We start from the raw sequence: 19350 nt of genomic DNA on the forward strand, positions 1-19350 counted from the left end.
ACCACCTTCAACGTGACCAGTCACATCCTTCCATCCCCACCCCTTTCTGCTTTTGTAGACACCATTCTCTCTGCAATTCCTTGGTTCGCTCTCCCACTCCTGCCCAATCCACCTTCTCCACAGGCACTTTCCTTTGCAACTGCAGGAGATGTAACACCTGTCCTTACATCTCCTCTCTTACTTCGACCCAGCAGCCCTATCAGGTGAGTTCACATGCACCCCTTCCAACTGTGTCTATTGCTCCTGAAAGCTCCATTACATCATCGACACCAAGCTTAGACTAGTCAACTGTTTTGCTTAGCACTTGCGCTCGGTCTACCAAGGCCTAGTGGAGCTCTTGGTTGCTAACCATTTTATGTCTCTTCTTATTCGCAAACATTCCCAAAATTTCAGTCCTTGGATTCCTCCATTGTTAAAATGAAGCCACATTCCTCACTCTCACTAAACACGCCAGGCACAAGTTTTCTTGCTCATTCTAACATCACAGGGGGGCCCGTTTCCATATTCCCTTTAAATTCGTTAGGGCCCTGCTTTTTAAGCACCCTGTAAATTCACCGTCTAATGAAATTATTTTATACTTCTGAGTAACTTCTTAAAATAAATTAATACAAAGTCTGCTGATATATTAATATGAAGAATATAATAATCCAGAAAATCTACGTCATGCATCACCAAACCTCAGGCTGCCAAAAAGGATTTATTAAACGTATAATATTGGTACACTCTAAATTGTTATAATGAGCACATTCAGAATATCTAGTTCCTAAAATCTTACGCAGCCAGCAAAATCCAAGTTAAAATAAATAACATGAAGAGGATTTCACAGAGGGCATTAGAATGTACAGGGTCTTGGTGAGACCACACCTGGAGTATTACGTACAGTTTTGGTCTCCTAATCTGAGGAAGGACATTCTTGCCATAGAGGGAGTACAGAGAAGGTTCACCAGACTGATTCCTGGGATGTCAGGACTTTCATATGAAGAAAGACTGGATAGACTCGGCTTGTACTCGCTAGAATTTAGAAGATTGAGGGGGGATCTTATAGAAACTTACAAAATTCTTAAGGGGTTGGACAGGCGAGATGCAGGAAGATTGTTCCCGATGTTGGCAAAGTCCAGAACAAGGGGTCACAGTTTAAGGATAAGGGGGAAATATTTTAGGACCGAGATGAGAAAACTATTTTTCACACAGAGAGTGGTGAATCTCTGGAATTCTCTGCCACAAGGTAGTTGAGGCCAGTTCATTGGCTATATTTAAGAGGGAGTTAGATGTGGCCCTTGTGGCTAAAGGGATCAGGGGGTATGGAGAGAAGGCAGGTACAGGATACTGAGTTGGATGATCAGCCATGATAACATTGAATGGCGGTGCAGGCTCGAAGGGCCGAATGGCCTACTCCTGCACCTATTTTCTATGTTTCTATGAATGGTACAAATCTAAATGTTTTATCTTCCACAGATTTAATTCCTTTAGCATTGTTATCAATGGTGGAGTATTCATTTAATAGGCAATGAGAATTGTTTGGGATAGCAAAGTGCGTTCATAGTTTTTGCACGATTACACAAAAGGAAAGTACTAACTCCACCCATCTTGCTTTATCAGAATCTATCTACCACACACACACAGCTGCTGGAGAGTTTCCAATGTGTCCATTAAGCAAAAGGCAGATTTTGTTTTGTATATTTGTGAAAAACATCTCAAAATTGTCAGCAAAAAAAAAAAATCTGGGGCTCTGCTTGACTGTGTGGCTGTGAAGTCACATATCAGTGGTCCAGATCTGTTGGGCTTCACAAACTGATGGCCATATTTTGGAGTTGTATTAGCTAATGGAATATGATTGTTTGTCCCGCACTCACCCAAAGGGGTGTGGTCCAAATTCTTTCAAATACATCAATGTAGACAACATAATTTGGTCTCCTAATTTGAAGAAGGACATCCTTGTGATTGAGGCAGTGCAGTGTAGGTTCACTAGATTGACCCCTGGGATGGCGGGATTGTCATATGAGGAAAGATTGAAAAGACTAGGCTTGTATTCACTGGAGTTTAGAAGGATGAGGGGGAATCTTATAGAAACATATAAAATGATAAAAGGACTGGACAAGCTAGATGCGGAAAATATGTTCCCAATATTGGGCGAGTCCAGAAACGGACACAGTCTCAGAATAAAGGGGAGGTCATTTAAGACTGAGGTGAGAATAAACTTTTTCACCCAGAGAGTTTTTAATGTGTGGAATTCCCTGCCACAGAGGACAGTGGAGGCCAAATCACAGGATGGATTTAAGAGAGAGTTAGATAGAGCTCGAGGGGCTAGTGGAATCAATGGACATGGGGAGAAGGCAGGCACGGGTTATTGATTGGGGACGATCAGCCATGATCACAATGAATGGCGTTGCTGGCTCGAAGGGCCGAATGGCCTCCTCCTGCACCTATTTTCTATGTTTCTAACATCCAAATAAAGCTATATTTAAGATGCTTAATGATTCTACCTGCATTTTTTTCAAATTTCTATTTCTATTGAAAATACAGCTGCATTAACTGTTGAAGGAATGTAGTTCATTTGTCACCTATAACTTTCCTCTGATCCTGTAAATTGCCTCGGGAATGAATATTGTGATGAACTACTGCATTACCCAGTATGATACTGGGTCCATAATTAGTGTTTAAGAAGGAACTGCAGATGCTGGAAAATCGAAGGTACACAAAAATGCTGGAGAAACTCAGCGGGTGCAGCAGCATCAATGGAGCGAAGGAAATAGGCAACGTTTCCGCCCGAAACGTTGCCTATTTCCTTCGCTCCATAGATGTTGCTGCACCCGCTGAGTTTCTCCAGCATTTTTGTGTACCTTCCATAATTAGTGGCAGTGATTTTCTTTTGTGGCAGTGATTAGTGACAGTGATTTTCTTTCAAGAGAGAGCTAGATCGGGCTCTTAAAAATAGCGGAGTCCGGGGATATGTGGAGAAGGCAGGAACGGGGTACTGATTGGGGATGATCAGCCATGATCGCATTGAATGGCGGTGCTGGCTCGAAGGGCCAAACAAATGGCCTACTCTTGCACCTATTGTCTATTGTGTGTACATTTCTACCATATAATTAAAAAAATGCTTTGTTATTTTTACTGAGGTTCATCATTTTCAACAGGGAACCAAAGGACATTACGTGTTTGAAAACGCACTTCCAAAGTCATTAAAAAATATATTAAAGCTAGGAACCTGAGATGTCTTGAGAATCAATCAGCCAGTAAAACAAATACTTAAATAAATATTAATAAATCAATGTAACCTGTTTTCTATTATAATTTTAATTAAGAAATTACTTAATTATAGGATCTAACAATTTCCTCCCTAAACTGGTATTTAAAAATGAGGCGTGGTGAGGAGAGCTTCAATGCCTTCTGCACGAGACAGGACTACTTAAAATCTAGTTTACTGTCAGCCCATTATTGAAATGGGAATAATCCATGTTCAGAGCAGTAAATCAGAAATGTAATTCCATTGTTAACATTTTTAAAGATGAATGCAAGAAAATTAGTTGTCAATACTTTTCCAATTGCTAATACAATTCTGCCGAGTTCTCAGTCAATTGGCTCTGGAAGACTGACAACTAGGCAAAATTGACGAGTTTCAATGTCTTCGCCTGAAGAATCTGAAAAGTTGTTTTTAAGGTTCAGTATCCAATTATGAGGAGCAGCAGGTATGTTGAACTTTAATTCCCTTTCATTGCTGATAAAATTGACCCTGGCAAACTCGATTAGCTGCATTCCTCCAGAAGCCTCTGCAGCAGCAAAGTTGACTGCAGGCTCTGTTCAGGGTGTACTTCTGGCACCGTGAATCACTGTTTACACCTTTTGTGGAGGTGATCTTGAGAAATCACATTGGTTAGTGTGAACAATCACCAACAATGATTTATCATTTTATATCCATATGTTTAAATCTCTGTAACTTTAAAACAAATTCTTCTTCTGTTCTTTTATCTATATTCTCATTTTAGAATTGCTCCCATTCAATCATTGACCAGATAATCTTCTCCTCATGGTCATCCCAGCTTTACTGTCAGAGACATCTCCCCCGCTAACTCTTCTTTATGTCCTTTCCATTTCTGAGGAAGGGTTTTTGACCTGAAATGTTTGCTCCCTGACAGATGCAGCCTGACTTGCTGAGTATTTCCAGCTCTTTTTGTCCTTTATTTTTATGTTTGCTCCTTCCACGTATCTATCACATGTCTGGTCATGTTCAAAATCTTGAGAGCTAATGAAAAAAGTCTTGCAATTTCCAGAAGGCGAGTGAAAAACTCATTTGCCTAACCTTGAGCATGCGTTCTGTCAGACCAGTGTGCATAGGGTGAAAAAATATGCTTGGCTTTGACTTGGGAACAAATTGCTCTTGCATGTATCAGCTTTCCAGCCCAGAATAAATATCTTGCTACATCTCAAAAGATAATTACCAAAGGGACTCTTCCTAATAAGGCAGAGGAACACAGGAGAACCTTATAAATGGAATTACCCTTAATTTAATTCTTGGTCAACGTTTTATGCCTTCTACATAAGAGAATGATAGTCCAAACCTTTAAGTTTAAGAATGAACTGCACGTGCTGGAAAATCGATGGTAGACAAAAATGCTGGTGACTCTCAGCAGGGTGAAGCAACATCCATGGAGGGAAGGAAATAGGCGATGTTTCGGGTCGAGACCCTTCTTCAGTCTGAAGATGGGTCTTGACCCGAAATGTCGCCTATTTCCTTCGCTCCATTGATGCTGCCTCACCCTGCTGAGATTCTCCAGCATTTTAATCTACGTCCAAACTTTTAAGATCGCTTGCTTTTTAAAAAAAAGCTGGATATGAATTTTACACAATTTTCCATATGCTCATGGATATGCTCATGGATGTGATTCACAACACCCAACTTGGGAAGGTGTTTGTCTGGCATTGGGTGGAAGAGGAGGAACTGTTGTGGTGTCAAGCATCAACAAAGTTGCATGATGCGTTCTGTAAGAGGGCTCTGCATGCACATGTTCAGGCAGGGCGTGGCACTTGGAATCTGGAAGAGCAGAGCTCCAGTTACACTCACAAGTGTACGGAGGTTAATGCTGCAGATAGGGATTGGAAAAGAAGTAGATTCTTGGAGGAAAGAAAAGTGAATTGTGTTACAATATAAAGTGTCCCCACCATCGTTCAGCGTATGGAGTTAATTGTTTTGAAAAGAAGCCATTTTATCAGCCTTGAAAGGTAGGAAAAATGATTGTATGCTTTCTTACTCATTTCAATTGCGAGGCTTTCAGTTCAGGGGAGAGGTTATTCGAGTACTTAAGCATTTGTAAATTTTGCATTTTAACTTTAGTGTAAAGGTTCTGCCCACCTACAAAACTTTATATTTGGTATTCCCACCGGAATTTTCATCAGGTTGAACTTCACGAGGGACATCAATCACCCACATGATTGTAGATTATTGTGATGATGACTTGGATGTGGTATGTTGTTGAGGCTGAATTTCTATTGCCTGGACATGTTAGTAAAATACTTAATTTATAATGGGAGCAGCCTGCGACTCGGAACCTGCTTTTATATACGTTAGTGCTTAGATGAAATGTTTAAAAATCACTGCAGGGAATTCTATGATGTAATCTTTCAGATGGTTTCGCAGTTAAGAGAAAAATTTAGTCTGAGTCTATCCATTCTTCTTATATAAGAGTTGCAATGTAAGACCATGTTAGGAATGATTACACAACATAAAACTCTTGGTGGTGTTCATTCTCTGCATTTGCATAGTTTCACCAGCTTGCTTTCAGTTCTTTCAGCACTAGACTCGTGGTTTCTTACATCACCATCAACAACTCAGCCCAGCTTGACCTCACCAATTCTTTAAATTCACACCTGGAGCCCATTTTGACCCTCCCAGCACTTCTCCCTATCCCATTTTTATCTGACCCACCTAAGAACGTCACACTCAATCCTTTAGTAACCATTGATTTCACTACAGCCGAGACTCAGATTAGTTTAGTTGAGAGATACACTGCCAAAACAGGCCTTTCAGCGCCGACCAGCAATCCCCGCACATTAACACTATCCTATACCCACTAGGGACAATTTTTACATTTTATACCAAGCCAATTAACCCACATACCTGTGCGTCTTTGGAGTGTGGAAGGAAACCGAAGATCTCGGAGAAAACCCACACAGGTCATGGGGAGAACGTACAAACTCCATACAGACTTCAATCATAGTCAGGATCAAACCCGGGCCTCTGGCGTTGCATTTGCTGTTAGGCAGCAACTTTACTGCTGCACCACCGCGCCGCCCAATTTCAATTGTGTCTGATTATAGTGATCTTGTGCCCCACCTTGTCAGCAAGCTTCCCAGAGACAGCACTACAACACAATCCAATCAGACAACTCTATATTTGCCTTGACTGATTTATTGTCCACATCATCTTATTCAGCATAATTGCCCTGTTTTGTACTTGGTTTAAGCAGGACACCTGTGTTTGAAGTTAGCTTGCCCAACCGTGAATCTTTACCTGCACACTCAACTGAACGGTTAGTCGTTCATGTTAAAAAGAATAAAATAATAATGAGAATAGAGTGATAGAAGCAAATATCAGAAGAGAAAAATTAAATAAAATGGACAATGGACAATAGGTGCAACATTAGGACATTCGGCCCTTCGAGCCATTCAATGTGATCATAGCTGATCGTTCACAATCAATAAGTATCCCGTTCCTGCCTTCTCCCCATATCCCCTGACTCCGCTATCTTTAAGAGCCTTATCTAGCTCTCTTGAAAGTATCCAGAGAACCGGCCTCCACCGCCCTCTGAGGCAGAGAATTCCACAGACTCACAACTCTCTGTGTGAAAAAGTGTTTCCTCATCTCCGTTCTGAATGGCTTACTCCTTATTCTTAAACTGTGGCCCCTGATTCTGAACTCCGCCAACACCGGGAACATGTTTCCTGCCTCGAGCGTGCCCAAGCCCTTAACAATCTTATATGTTTCAATAAGATTCCCTCACATCCTTCTAAATCTCAGAGTATGCAAGCCCAGCCACATTCTCTCAGCATATGACAGTCCCACCATCCTGGGAATTAACCTTGTGAACCTACGCTGAACTCCCTCAATAGCAAGAATGTCCTTCCTCAAATTTTGAGACCAAATCTGCACACAATACTCCAGGTGTGGTCTCACTAGGGCCCTGTACAACAATTACAGAAGGACCTCTTTGCTCCTAGACGCAACTCCTCTTGTTATGAAGGCCAGCATGCCATTCACTTTCTTCACTGCCTGCTGTATCTGCATGCTTACTTTCATTGACTGATGAACAAGGAACCCCAGATCCTGTTGTATTTCCCCTTTTCCCAACTTGGCACCATTTAGATAATAATCTTCCTTCCTGTTTTTGCTACCAAAGTGGATAACCTCACATTTATCCACATTAAACTGCATCTGCCATGCATCTGCCCACTCCCCCAACTTGTCCAAGTCACCCTGCATTCTCATAGCATCCTCCTCACAGTTCACACTGCCACCCAGCTTTGTGTCATCTGCAAATTTGCTAATGTTACTTTGAATCCCTTCATCTAAATCATGAATATATATTGTAAATAGCTGTGGTCCCATCACCGAGCCTTGCGGTACCCCACTAGTCACTGCCTGTCATTCTGAAAGGAACCCGTTAAAAACTACTCTTTGTTTCCTGTCTGCCAACTAATTTTCTATCCATGTCAGCACTCTACCCCCAATACCATGTGCCCTCATTTTACCCATTTATCTCCTATGTGGGACCTTATCCAATGCTTTCTGAGAGTCCAGGTACACCACATCCACTGGCTCTCCCTTGTCCATTTTCCTAGTTACATCCTCAAAAAATTCCAGAAGATTAGTCAAGCATGATTTCCCCTTTGTAAATCCATGCTGACTCGGACCGATCCTGTTACTGCTATCCAAATGTGCCGCTAGTTCATATTTTATGATTGAATCCAGCAACTTCTCCACCAGCGATGACAGGCTAATTGGAAGATCGGAGCAAAAGGTTGCGTCCCGAAACCAGGGTGAGGACCAACACTAAAGAAATAACACACCCAACCCCGCTGGAGCCCCTGCATCCCACAAATATCGATGTATTATGGTGAAAGCAAAACATACATAGGATGCCAACTACCGTGAATTAATGAATTATTCATTATTCAAATCTTTGGGATTTCACCATATTTCATGAATCATCACTGCTTCTCCCTCCACAATTTACCTGCAGTTTTTATCCTTTCTGTCTTTCAATATTTAATGATAGATAGCATCTATACTGCACTGTAGGTTAATGAGTCGAATGCCAAATATTTAAATTATTGGTGCATTTTGGGCTCAGAATTTGCTAAAAATTAAATGATACACTCCCTTAATAAACTAACCAACAGCCTGACTTGTGAATTATGACAAATAGGCAGCCAAATGGTGCTGCTCTTCCCTGACTTTGTGGAAGCATCTAGCCCAGTCTTTATCGTCCTGAAATTGTCATGATGTTGGTGTACCTGTACTTCAATTACTTATTTAATCACAGCAGAACGATCAATCAAGTCATTAATACAGCCCCGGTCCCACTTAGGAAACCTGAACGGAAACCTTTGGAGATTTTGCGCCCCACCCAAGGTTTCCGTGCGGTTCCCGGAGGTTTTTGTCAGTCTCCCTACCTGCTTCCACTGCCTGGAACCTCCGGCAACCACCTGCAACCTCCGGGAACCGCACGGAAACCTTGGGTGGGGCGCAAAGTCTCCAGAGGTTTCCGTTCAGGTTTCCTACTGTACACTGCACAATGACAATTAAAGTTGAATCTGAATCTAAGTGGGACAGGTAATCAACATCCCTTTCTTGTAAAATGAATGGTTAAATAAGAAGCTTATGGTCATTTAAAAGATGCCAAATTATAGACCTCAATTTTATTATGTTTTTCTTTTGTTTATTTCCCTCGCTCTTAATCCAGCCTTTATTTCTTTTGGGTTTTTTCCCCCCTGTGTACCTAATTTGACATGGCACTTCTCATTCCTTCTTCTGATTATTCCTCAGTCCTTTAATTAAATTATTCATGGAAATACACACTTAGTGCCGACTCTCCAAGTTGCTAAAATGCCTCATGGTCCGGCAAATGCTGGCTTTTATGTTTTTGAAGACAAGAGTTGCAAATAGGCAACAGGGAAACATTCAATTGATGTAGGGCACGAAATTGTGGTGAGTGATTACCACGATGGATGTGAAAGAAAGAGGATTAATCATCCCATGTTGCTCGACAATCTTAACATATTAGCATCATACACCTTATAATCCATTTTACATTTCCTACATTCAACAGGGTCAAGCACCTTCCGATACATTTAGGTGTGATTCTGACTTAAAGATATTTAGTTATAATTTTGCGTATAGTAGTTTCATAGTAGTAGTTCCAGAGGGTAGTTGAGGCCAGTTCATTGGCTATATTTAAGAGGGAGTTAGATGTGGCATTTGTGGCTAAAGGTATCAGGGGGTATGGAGAGAAGGCAGGTACGGGATGCTGAGTTGGATGATCAGCCATGATCATATTGAATGGCGGTGCAGGAGTAAGCCATTCGGCCCTTCGAGCCTGCACCGCCATTCAATATGATCATGGCTGATCATCCAACTCAGTATCCCGTACCTGCCTTCTCTCCATACCCTCTGATCCCCTTAGCCACAAGGGCCACATCTAACTCCCTCTTAAATATAGCCAATGAACTGGCCTCGACTACCCTCTGTGGCAGAGAGTTCCAGAGATTCACCACTCTCTGTGTGAAAAAAGTTCTTCTCATCTCGGTTTTAAAGGATTTCCCCCTTATCCTTAAGCTGTGACCCCTTGTCCTGGACTTCCCCAACATCGGGAGCAATCTTCCTGCATCTAGCCGGTCCAATCCCTTAAGAATTTTATAAGTTTCTATAAGATCCCCTCTCAATCTCCTAAATTCTAGAGAGTATAAACCAAGTCTATCCAGTCTTTCTTCATAAGACAGTCCTGACATCCCAGGAATCAGTCTGGTGCAGGCTCGAAGGGCCGAATGGCCTACTCCTGCACCTATGTTCTATGTTTCTATATATAATTGGCTCCTCTGCCAAGCACAAGCACCAAAATATAAATGCTTCTTTCAGATTTTTAGAGCTAACATTCCAATTTTCTCCATTCTAGTCATCAGTAAAGCCAGGATCAGCAGCAACGCAGAAGTCTGCAGACTCATGCAAGGTAAGAACAGTCATTGCACGTGCATAATTAACATTGTTGCATCACCGTGATATAAAACTATTTTAGAAGATCTATTTGGAAACCACACATGAAAGAATCAGGGTGGGAAGCTGTCATTTAGGAAATCTTACAGGCAACATATTCTTTGACACCATAACTATGTGCGTTTCAGTTCCCTGCTGGTCCCAACAACTGGAATTCTAGAAAGAAATTTGCAACTGCATTGTTCCCACGGGTAATCAATACCTAACCTGAAATCCACTCAAATCCACTGAAAGCCTTCTCTGCTCCCTTTAAAGAGATGAATATAGTTTGTTTTTTATAACATCAGTTTGCTTCCCCAATATTATGTACTAGCACCAATGTTAATGACTGCTTGCCAAAATTGGAATAACTGTGACTGGACAGGAAATGTCCACTTTTGACATACTACCTTTAATGATGGCTGGAGAAGAAAGGGGACTATTAGAATGACTTTACCTTTTCTACCTTTCTATCCTGGGCCTCCTCCATGGCTAGAGTGAGGCCCACCGTAAATTGCAGTAGTTCAAGAAGGTAGCCCACCATTACCTCCTCAAAGAAGTTAGAAATAGGTAATAAATGCTGTCCTGGCCAGTAACACTCAGAAAAACAATTAATAAATATTAGGTAGATCAATGATTTGTCTTGTTTCTCGCCACGATCCAAAACAAGTTCCAAGCCATTTTATATATTTTACCAGAAAGGTGCATTTTGTTATTTGTGATTTTATTTTGTGATGTCAATTGTTTAAGTTTGGAATCTTTTCTTTAGTCCAAGACGAAATCTGGTTCGGTCTTACCTGGTGCGGCTGGTGGGGTGAAGCAGCAACAACCACAATCCACAGCTACTAGTCAGAGCAAAATGGGTCAGCTGTTCGGCAAAACATCGAATCTGGTAATTTACATCCAAGTTAAGAGTTAGAAATTGAAATTATATATGCAATGCTTTGAAAAGATATCTTTAGGAATGTAGACCATATCCCTTAATAGTTCAACAAGGTGTATGGATGGTATTTTTCATGTCACCATATTCAAAATAGGAATATAAATAGCTGACCTAATGCTACATTTCCAGCTGATCTATCTGACGAAGATTAGAAATAAGGAGATGAAAGAAAGTGAAGAGAAAAATATGGTGGTACAATGAGAAACAAAATATTGCAGTTGCTGAAATTCTGAAATAAATGAAAACACTGTAGATACTCAACAGGTCAGGCAGCATTTATGGTGAGACAATCTGATTTTACATTGCAGATTTATGATATTCTAAATCAAGGGAGCTGACCTGAAAATCTCAACTCTTTTTTTTGTCTCCGCAGACGTTGCCTGATCTGCTGAGTTTCCCCAGCACTTTCTATTTTTATTTGAAGTTAGTCAATCTGCATGGTTGTAGTTATACAGTGATATTTGAGTTACTATACAGCCATACTAAGTAAAAAGCAACAAGACAGAAAGCCAAATAAAATAAAATTTACCACAGCAGAATCCACATTCCTCACTGTGATGGAAGGTCATAAAGTTCAATCATTTGCCTCGTTTGTTCACCCTTGGTGACCAGTTTGCCATTGCCATCTTCAACACTGCTGGGGGAGATGTCAGTGAGAACAGGCAGTTTACCGCAGATGCATATATTAACCAATGACTAATTACTGTTTGCAGAGCAAACATGTGTGAGACTTTTGCCAGGGATTGATGGAAACACTGGGATCTACACTGATTGTATCTCCAGTTGTGCTCAATTGACTATAACATGCGCCTTAAACAGGTTCCTTGCAAAAATAAGGTGCCCTGTTGATTCTGTCGTGTGATCCACTACCTTCACAGAATGCAAACTTTTATGTACCAGTAATATAGAATTGATGTATGAAAACAAGTCGTATACCGTGTTACCATAAATAGTATGTATCATGTTATTTTGTGCACACATTTATGGCAGTTGCCAAAACCTCTCTATTTTGGTAATCTACTGCTCAAACCTGCAAACACAGCAGGTGTCACAACATAGCAAGATGCTATACGAACATTTGCCAATTAGATTTGTGACTCAGCTCAACTAATTGTTAGTAAAATCATTGCCCCGGCTCTGATATCTAGCAAGGCAAGCCACAAAAGTTGTGTCATGTTTGCTGAGTTCTGTATAACCTCTATACTTCGGGAAACAATCTTAGAGCCTCAGATAAATGAAGACATTAAACACACTCATTTTTCATCCTAATATGAGCAGCCAGTGTCTGCTTGAAATGATTACACACTTATTAGTTAGTTTAGCTGTGGTAATCTTTGCTCCAAGTTGGAAAATGTGCGGATTTAATTCCCACGTCACAGTGTTGAATGCGCAATCGAGATGAGATTTGAGTGTAATACTGAGGGGTTTCTGTACTGTCAGATGTAGTGTTATTTGAATGAGATATTAAACAGCGATTCTGCCTCCCTCCTCAGGATGTTAAAGACCCTTGGGGGGTCAAAAAGGGGTCAAAAGGGGTCAAAAACTTTATTTGCCATTTGTGCTTACACACATAGGAACTCTTGTGCGGCTATTCAGAGAGTCAAGTTACGTTAAAAAATTTAAATTAAAAATTTTTAAATTTTAAAAAATTTAAAAAGACACACAGAAGACACATAGAGCATTGTAGCTTGCACAAACACTATATCAGGACATCAGTTCATTTTGTTGTGTTTTGGCCAAGAATCTCACTGTTGCAGGGAAGAAGCTCTTAAAAAAGCGTGTTCTTTTTGTGGCGATACTGTCCGCTCGTCTGTGCCTGAGGTTGTATGTGCAGTTTTTGTGTTTGAGCAGGGAGTGAGCTGGATGTAGTGTGTCTCTAATGATTCTCCCTGCTCTTTTTTGACAGCGCTGTGTGTAGATTGTGTCCATGGAGGGGAGTTCAGTTCTGATGATCCTCTCAGCAGTCTTTATGACTCTTTGCAGAGCCTTCCTCTCTATCTGTGTGGTGTTTCCATACCACACCGTGATGCCTGTGGTGAGGATGCTCTCTACCAGTCCTTTGTAGACCTGGGTGAGAGGGCGACAGAGCAGACCAGCTTTTCTGAGCAGCCTGATGAAGTACAGTCTCTGCTGGGCTTTTTTCACTGTGGCTGCAGTGTTCAAAGTCCAGTTCAGATCTGATGTTATTTGTAGTCCCAGGTATCTGTAACTGTCAGCCCTCTCCACCACAGTCCCCTTGATGATGAGGGGCTGCAGGGGGGGTGGATTTTTTCTGAAGTCCATTATTATTTCTTTTGTCTTGTCTGTGTTGAGGCTTAGGTCGTTCACCTCACCATAGGCAAGAATGTCGTTCACCAGACTCCTTGGACAATGTTCCTGGTGGTTTGAATAATAATTCAAGCATCAAATGGCATCACATGAACAGATAATCTGATTGTATATTTCAATGCTGGGGATATTCTGAGTCATGGGAAATGCAGTATCTATCTATCTATCTATCTATCTATCTATCTATCTATCTATCTATCTATCTATCTATTATATAAAGGTCTGTGCCTGTCGCCTGCGGTCCGTCCGGCTGCCTTTCTGCCTTTTGATTCGTTTCCATCGTGTGATGTCACAATGCCCAATGCTCGCAGATGTCCAATCACAATGCCCAATGCTCGCAGATGTCCAATCGGAATGGATCCATTTACATGGACGGCTGCATTTCTTCCTTTGATTCACTGCAACTCCGAAACCAGACGCAGAATCGCCAACATCTTTTCCATTTCGGTAGATTTCACTTTTCTTTCTAAGTATCCGCTCCTCATTACATTTCGTCGTGTTTAAGTACACGTTTTTAATCAAATCCTTTCCCCCCCCACCAATATTTCAAAAATAAACTGGCTTCTCACCCATAGAAGCAGCCCCAGCCCCTGGTGAACGTTCCATCGTGTGATTTCACAATGCCTGATGCTCACAGATGTCCAATCGGAATGGATTGATTTACATATGCCTTTGCAGGAGGCCCGGCCCCTGGTGAACGTTCCATTGTGTGATGTCACAATGCCCAATGCTCAAAGACATTGTTGCCATAGAGGGAGTACAGAGAAGGTTCACCAGACTGATTCCTGGGATGTCAGGACTTTCATATGAATAAAGACTGGATAGACTTGGCTTGTACTCGCTAGATTTTAGAAGATTGAGGGGGTATCTTATAGAAACTTACAAAATTCTTAAGGGGTTGGACAGGCTAGATGCAGGAAGATTGTTCCAGATGTTGGGGAAGTCCAGAACAAGGGGTCACAGTTTAAGGATAAGGGGTAAATCTTTTAGGACCGAGATGAGAAAAACATTTTTCACACAGACCCTACCCCTCTCCTCCTCCCTCCCCACTCTTCCACTTTTCTCCCCCCTTCCCCACTCTTTCCCCTCTCTCCCCCCACCCCTCTCCCCCTCCCTCCCTCCTCCCCTCCCTCCCCATCCCCCCCCCCCTCCCCCACATCTCTCTCCCCATCTCTCACCCCCTACCCCGCTCTCCTTTCCCTCCCAAATCTGTCCCGTTTCCTCCTCCTCCTCTCCCCTCCCTCCCCTCTTCTCACCCCCCTCCCCCCACCTGTGTGTTTGGGGGGTGGTTAATGTGAGTGTGATGCCTCAGCCCCCCCCCCCCCCCCCCCCCCCCCCCCCCCCGCAAACGCCGTTGGGGAAACAGACCCAACGGGTCTGCACTTGGTCTAGTGATATATAAAACTATTGGGGTCAGGAAGTCAAGATGCTGCTTTACAGGATTTTGGTTCGGAAACATTTGGAGTATTGCGTGCAGCTCTGGTTGCCCCAATGCAGATGCTTTAGAATGGATGCAGGGGAGGTTTAGCAGAATGATGCCTGGATTAGGGGGTATAAACTACAGGGAGACATTGGACAGACTTGGATTATTTTCTCTGGAATGTCGGTGGTTGAGAAGAGACCTGATAGAAGTATATAAAATTCTGAAAGGCGTAGAAAGGGTGGACGGTCAGAACATTTTTCCAAGGATTGAAATATCGAATACTTGAGGGCATAGCGTTTAGATAAGCCGGGCAAAGTTTGAAGGAGATATGCAGGACATTTATTTTTTACATAGACGGTGGTGAGGGCCATCAGGATTGGTGGTGAAGACTCTTGGACAGGCACATGGATATGTAAGGAATGGAGGGATATGGATTATGTGCAGGCAGATTAGAGTTGGTCTTGGCTTCATTGTATTGTACTATGAATGCATGTTTGTCGTTTACAAGATCTCCCTGATGGTCCTGGAAACAGAATTATATTAATTCATCAATGCACCATGCTTTTTCGCTCAAGGATTTGAGAAATTTCTTTAGGATCCAAAATTGTTGTCAGCACACATGTCTTTTTGGGATTGGCCTTTCTGCCACTCCAGATTTTGGTTAGGAGAGCAATCTCTGGAATGGAGGTTCAATCTCTCAGTCTATTTGAAATGGAGAAGTAATTTATGCCAATTTGATGTAATTGCATTATGTGCTTTACTGAGAGATGATATTACAGTCCTAACTTCAGGTGATTCATGTGGCATGCTTGACTATAGCTTGTGATTCCTTGCACAAGGACTCCACATTAGTTGGTAATTAAATTGTTACAGTTCAGTTAATTTGTCATTTCAAGCTTGAAATAGCTTGAGGCCTGGATAGAGTGGATGTGGAGAGGATGTTTCAAATAGTGGGAGAGTCTAGGACCCGAGGTCAGAGCATCAGAATAAAAGGATGTTCCTTTTGGAAGGAGATGAGGAGGAATTTGTTTAGTCAGAGGGTGGTGAATCTATGGAATTAATTGCCACAGATGGTTGTGGAGGCCAAGTCAATGGATATTTTTAAGGCAGAGATAGACAGATTGTTGACTAGCACGAGTGTCAGGTTATGGGGAGAAGGCACGAGAATGGGGTTAAGAGGGGAAGATAGCTCAGCCATGATTGAATAGCGACTAGACGTCATGGGCCAAATGGCCTAATTCTGCTCCTATCACTTATGAACATGAAATCATGTTAGCTGAGTTGAATTATGTAGAATTGCAAGGAAAACTTTCAAAATTGTTTGTCACCTTTTAAATAAATTACACAAAAAATAAACAATGTGAGAGATGATGATATGTGTTTGTGAGATTTGATTACCCAACAGGAAGAATTGGTATCCTAGCGTGATTAATCAGAGGCATGAAGTGATTGAAAGGAATAAATGAATCTATTCTGCGATATGCAATATTTTGTCCAAAAAATACCACCATGCAAGAAAGTACAGGAAGGATACACTAATCAGGGAGCTCAGAAAACAAGCCAGTACAGTGCCCTGCATAATGTTTGGGACAAAGACCCATCATTTATTTATTTGCCTCTGTACACCACAATTTGAGATTTGTAATAGGAAAAAAAATCACATGTGGTTAAAGTGCACATCGTCAGATTTTATTAAAGGGTATTTTTATACATTTTGGCTTCACCATGTAGAAATGACACTTGTGTTTATACATAGTCCCCCCATTTCAGGGCACCATAATGTTTGGGACACATGACTTCACAGGTGTCTGTAATTGCTCAGGTGTGTTTAAATGCCTCCTTAATGCAGGTACAAGAGAGCTCTCAGCACCTAGTCTTTCCTCCAGTCTTTCCATCGCCTTTGGAAACTTTTATTGCTGTTTATCAACATGAGGACCAAAGTTGTGCCAATGAAAGTCAAAAAGCCATCATGAGACTGAGAAACAAGAAGAAAACTGTTGGAGACATCAGCCAAACCTTAGGCTTACCAAAATCAACTGTTTGGAACATCATTAAGAAGAAAGAGAGCACTGGTGAGCTTACTAATCGCAAAGAGACTGTCAAGCCAAGGAAGACCTCCACAGCTGATGACAGAAGAATTATCTCTATAACAAAGAAAAAACCCCAAACACCTGTCCGACAGATCAGAAACACACTTCAGGAGTCAGGTGTGGATTTGTCAATGACCACTGTCTGCAGAAAACTTCATGAACAGAAATACAGAGGCTACACTGCAAGATGCAAACCACTGGTTAGCCGAAAAAATAGGATGGCCAGGTTACAGTTTGCCAAGAAGTACTTAAAAGAGCAACCACAGTTGTGAAGAGATGAGACAAAGATTAACTTATATCAGAGTGATGGCAAGAGCAAAGTATGGAGGAGAGAAGGAACTGCCCAAGATCCAAAGCATACCACCTCATGTGAAATACGGTGGTGGGGGGTTATGGCCTGGGCATGTATGGCTGCTGAAGGTACTGGCTCACTTATCTTCATTGATGATACAACTGCTGATGGTAGTAGCATAATGAATTCTGAAGTGTATAGACAATAGACAATAGGTGCAGGAGTAGGCCATGTGGCCCATCAAGCCAGCACCGCCATTCAATGTGATCATGGCTGATCATCCACAATCAGTACCCCGTTCCTGCCTTCTCCACATATCTCCCGACTCTGCTATCTTCAAGAGCCCTATCTAGCTCTCTCTTGAAAGTTTTCAGAGAACCGGCCTCCACCGCCCTCTGAGGCAGAGAATTCCACAGACTCACAATTCTCTGTGTGAAAAAGGGTTTCCTCATCTCCGTTCTAAACGGCTTACCCCTTATTCTTAAACTGTGGCCCCTGATTCTGGACTCCCCCAACATCGAGAACGTGATTCCTGCCTCTAGCATATCCAAACACTAAATAATCAAACTAGTTTCAATAAGATCCCTAAATTCCAGAGTATACAAGCCCAGCCACTCTATTCTCTCAACATATGACAGTCTCGCCATCCCGGGAATTAACCTTGTTTCCAACATATGATCTAACACATCCTATCTGCTCAAGTTCAAACAAATGCCTGAAAACTCATTGGCTGGCAGTTCATTCTACAGCAAGACTGCTGTCCGAAACAGACTGCTAAAGCAACAAAGGAGTTTTTCAAAGCTAAAAAATGGTAATTTCTTGAGTGGCCAAGTCAATCGCCCGATCTGAACTTAATTGAGCATGCCTTTTATATGCTGAAGAGAAAACTGAAGGGGACTAGCCCAAAAAACAAGTATAAGCTGAAGATGGCTGCAATACAGGCCTGGCAGAGCATCACCAGAGAAGAGACCCAGCAACTGTCCTTGAATTGCAGACTTCAAGCAGTCATAGCATGCAAAGGATATGCAACAAAATACTAAACATGACTGCTTTCATTTACATGACAATGCTGTGTCCTGAACATTATGGTGCCCTGAAATGGGGGGATTATGTATACACACTGTTAATTTCTACACAGTGAAACCAAAATGTATAAAATTACCCTTTATCAAAATCTGACAATGTGCACTATAACCACATGTGATTTTTTTTCTATTACAAATCTCAAATTGTGGAGTATAAAGGCAAATAACTAAATGATGGGTCTTTGTCCCAAACATTATGGAGAGCACTGTATGTGCATGATGGGCCACATGGCCTCTCGTGCTGTCTGATTCTGTGCGACAGGGTATAATCTGAATTTTGAAAAAATAAATTCTCCATTTTCAAAGGACACAAAGGAAAATCAAGACAGAACACATCCAGAAAAATTGACAGGCACTTCTCTTCACAAAAACAATGACTCAAAGATTCAGGTACTAATGATTTTTAAATCTTTTTACTATTGTTCAGCGTACTGTAATATGATAAAATACCAGGCGTAATCAAATTTAAAAGTCTAAGAGACAAGTAATTCTCCCAAACTCGGTTTTCTGCAATGTCAGTTAAACAGTATCCATCTGAGGAACGTCAATTACTTGAAGCCTGTTTCTACATTCATTCTTTTTGGCTAGTGTCATTGTACTATAAAATGGGAATTACTACATTACATTGTTTAGCTATTTATCTGATCCTAATGATTTGTATGGTCTGGAGATTTTTTTTAAATTATCTGTGCACTTTGCAGATTTGCAACGGTTTATTGGATGTACAATGTCAATTTGGTCTGTGTATGAGGAAGGGAATTTTTGAAATAACTTACCATTGTGATGGAATTGAGCTTGAAGGAAGCTGTCATTTGGTGCATTGAACTGAAAAGCTTATAGAAACCTTATGGGAATATCCAATCAGATAGTAATTTATAAAACAGAACTCAATACTGTACAATTCAATACTGTTTGATCTGCTGGCAATGGTGATTTCATTCAA

The 19350-nt window shown here is 41.5% G+C and overlaps 1 protein-coding gene across 39 annotated transcripts in view; it reads left to right on the forward strand.

The window, feature by feature from the left end:
- The window catches only part of cast (calpastatin), a 174194-nt gene that overhangs the window by 55746 nt on the left and 99098 nt on the right, over nucleotides 1–19350 (forward strand). For 34 of the 39 annotated variants that reach the window (XM_033017307.1, XM_033017317.1, XM_033017345.1 and 31 more), the window contains 3 exons: nucleotides 10170–10223; nucleotides 11016–11138; nucleotides 18714–18797. In XM_033017307.1, coding sequence (XP_032873198.1) covers nucleotides 10170–10223; nucleotides 11016–11138; nucleotides 18714–18797 — 261 coding nt within the window. Of the gene's footprint in view, nucleotides 1–5027; nucleotides 5221–10169; nucleotides 10224–11015; nucleotides 11139–18713; nucleotides 18798–19350 lie in introns of those variants that run through there. The other 5 variants (XM_033017308.1, XM_033017318.1, XM_033017324.1 and 2 more) reach the window with 3 other exon arrangements.

Source organism: Amblyraja radiata, chromosome 3 (genome assembly GCF_010909765.2).
Source record: "Amblyraja radiata isolate CabotCenter1 chromosome 3, sAmbRad1.1.pri, whole genome shotgun sequence".
NCBI lineage: Eukaryota > Metazoa > Chordata > Chondrichthyes > Rajiformes > Rajidae > Amblyraja > Amblyraja radiata.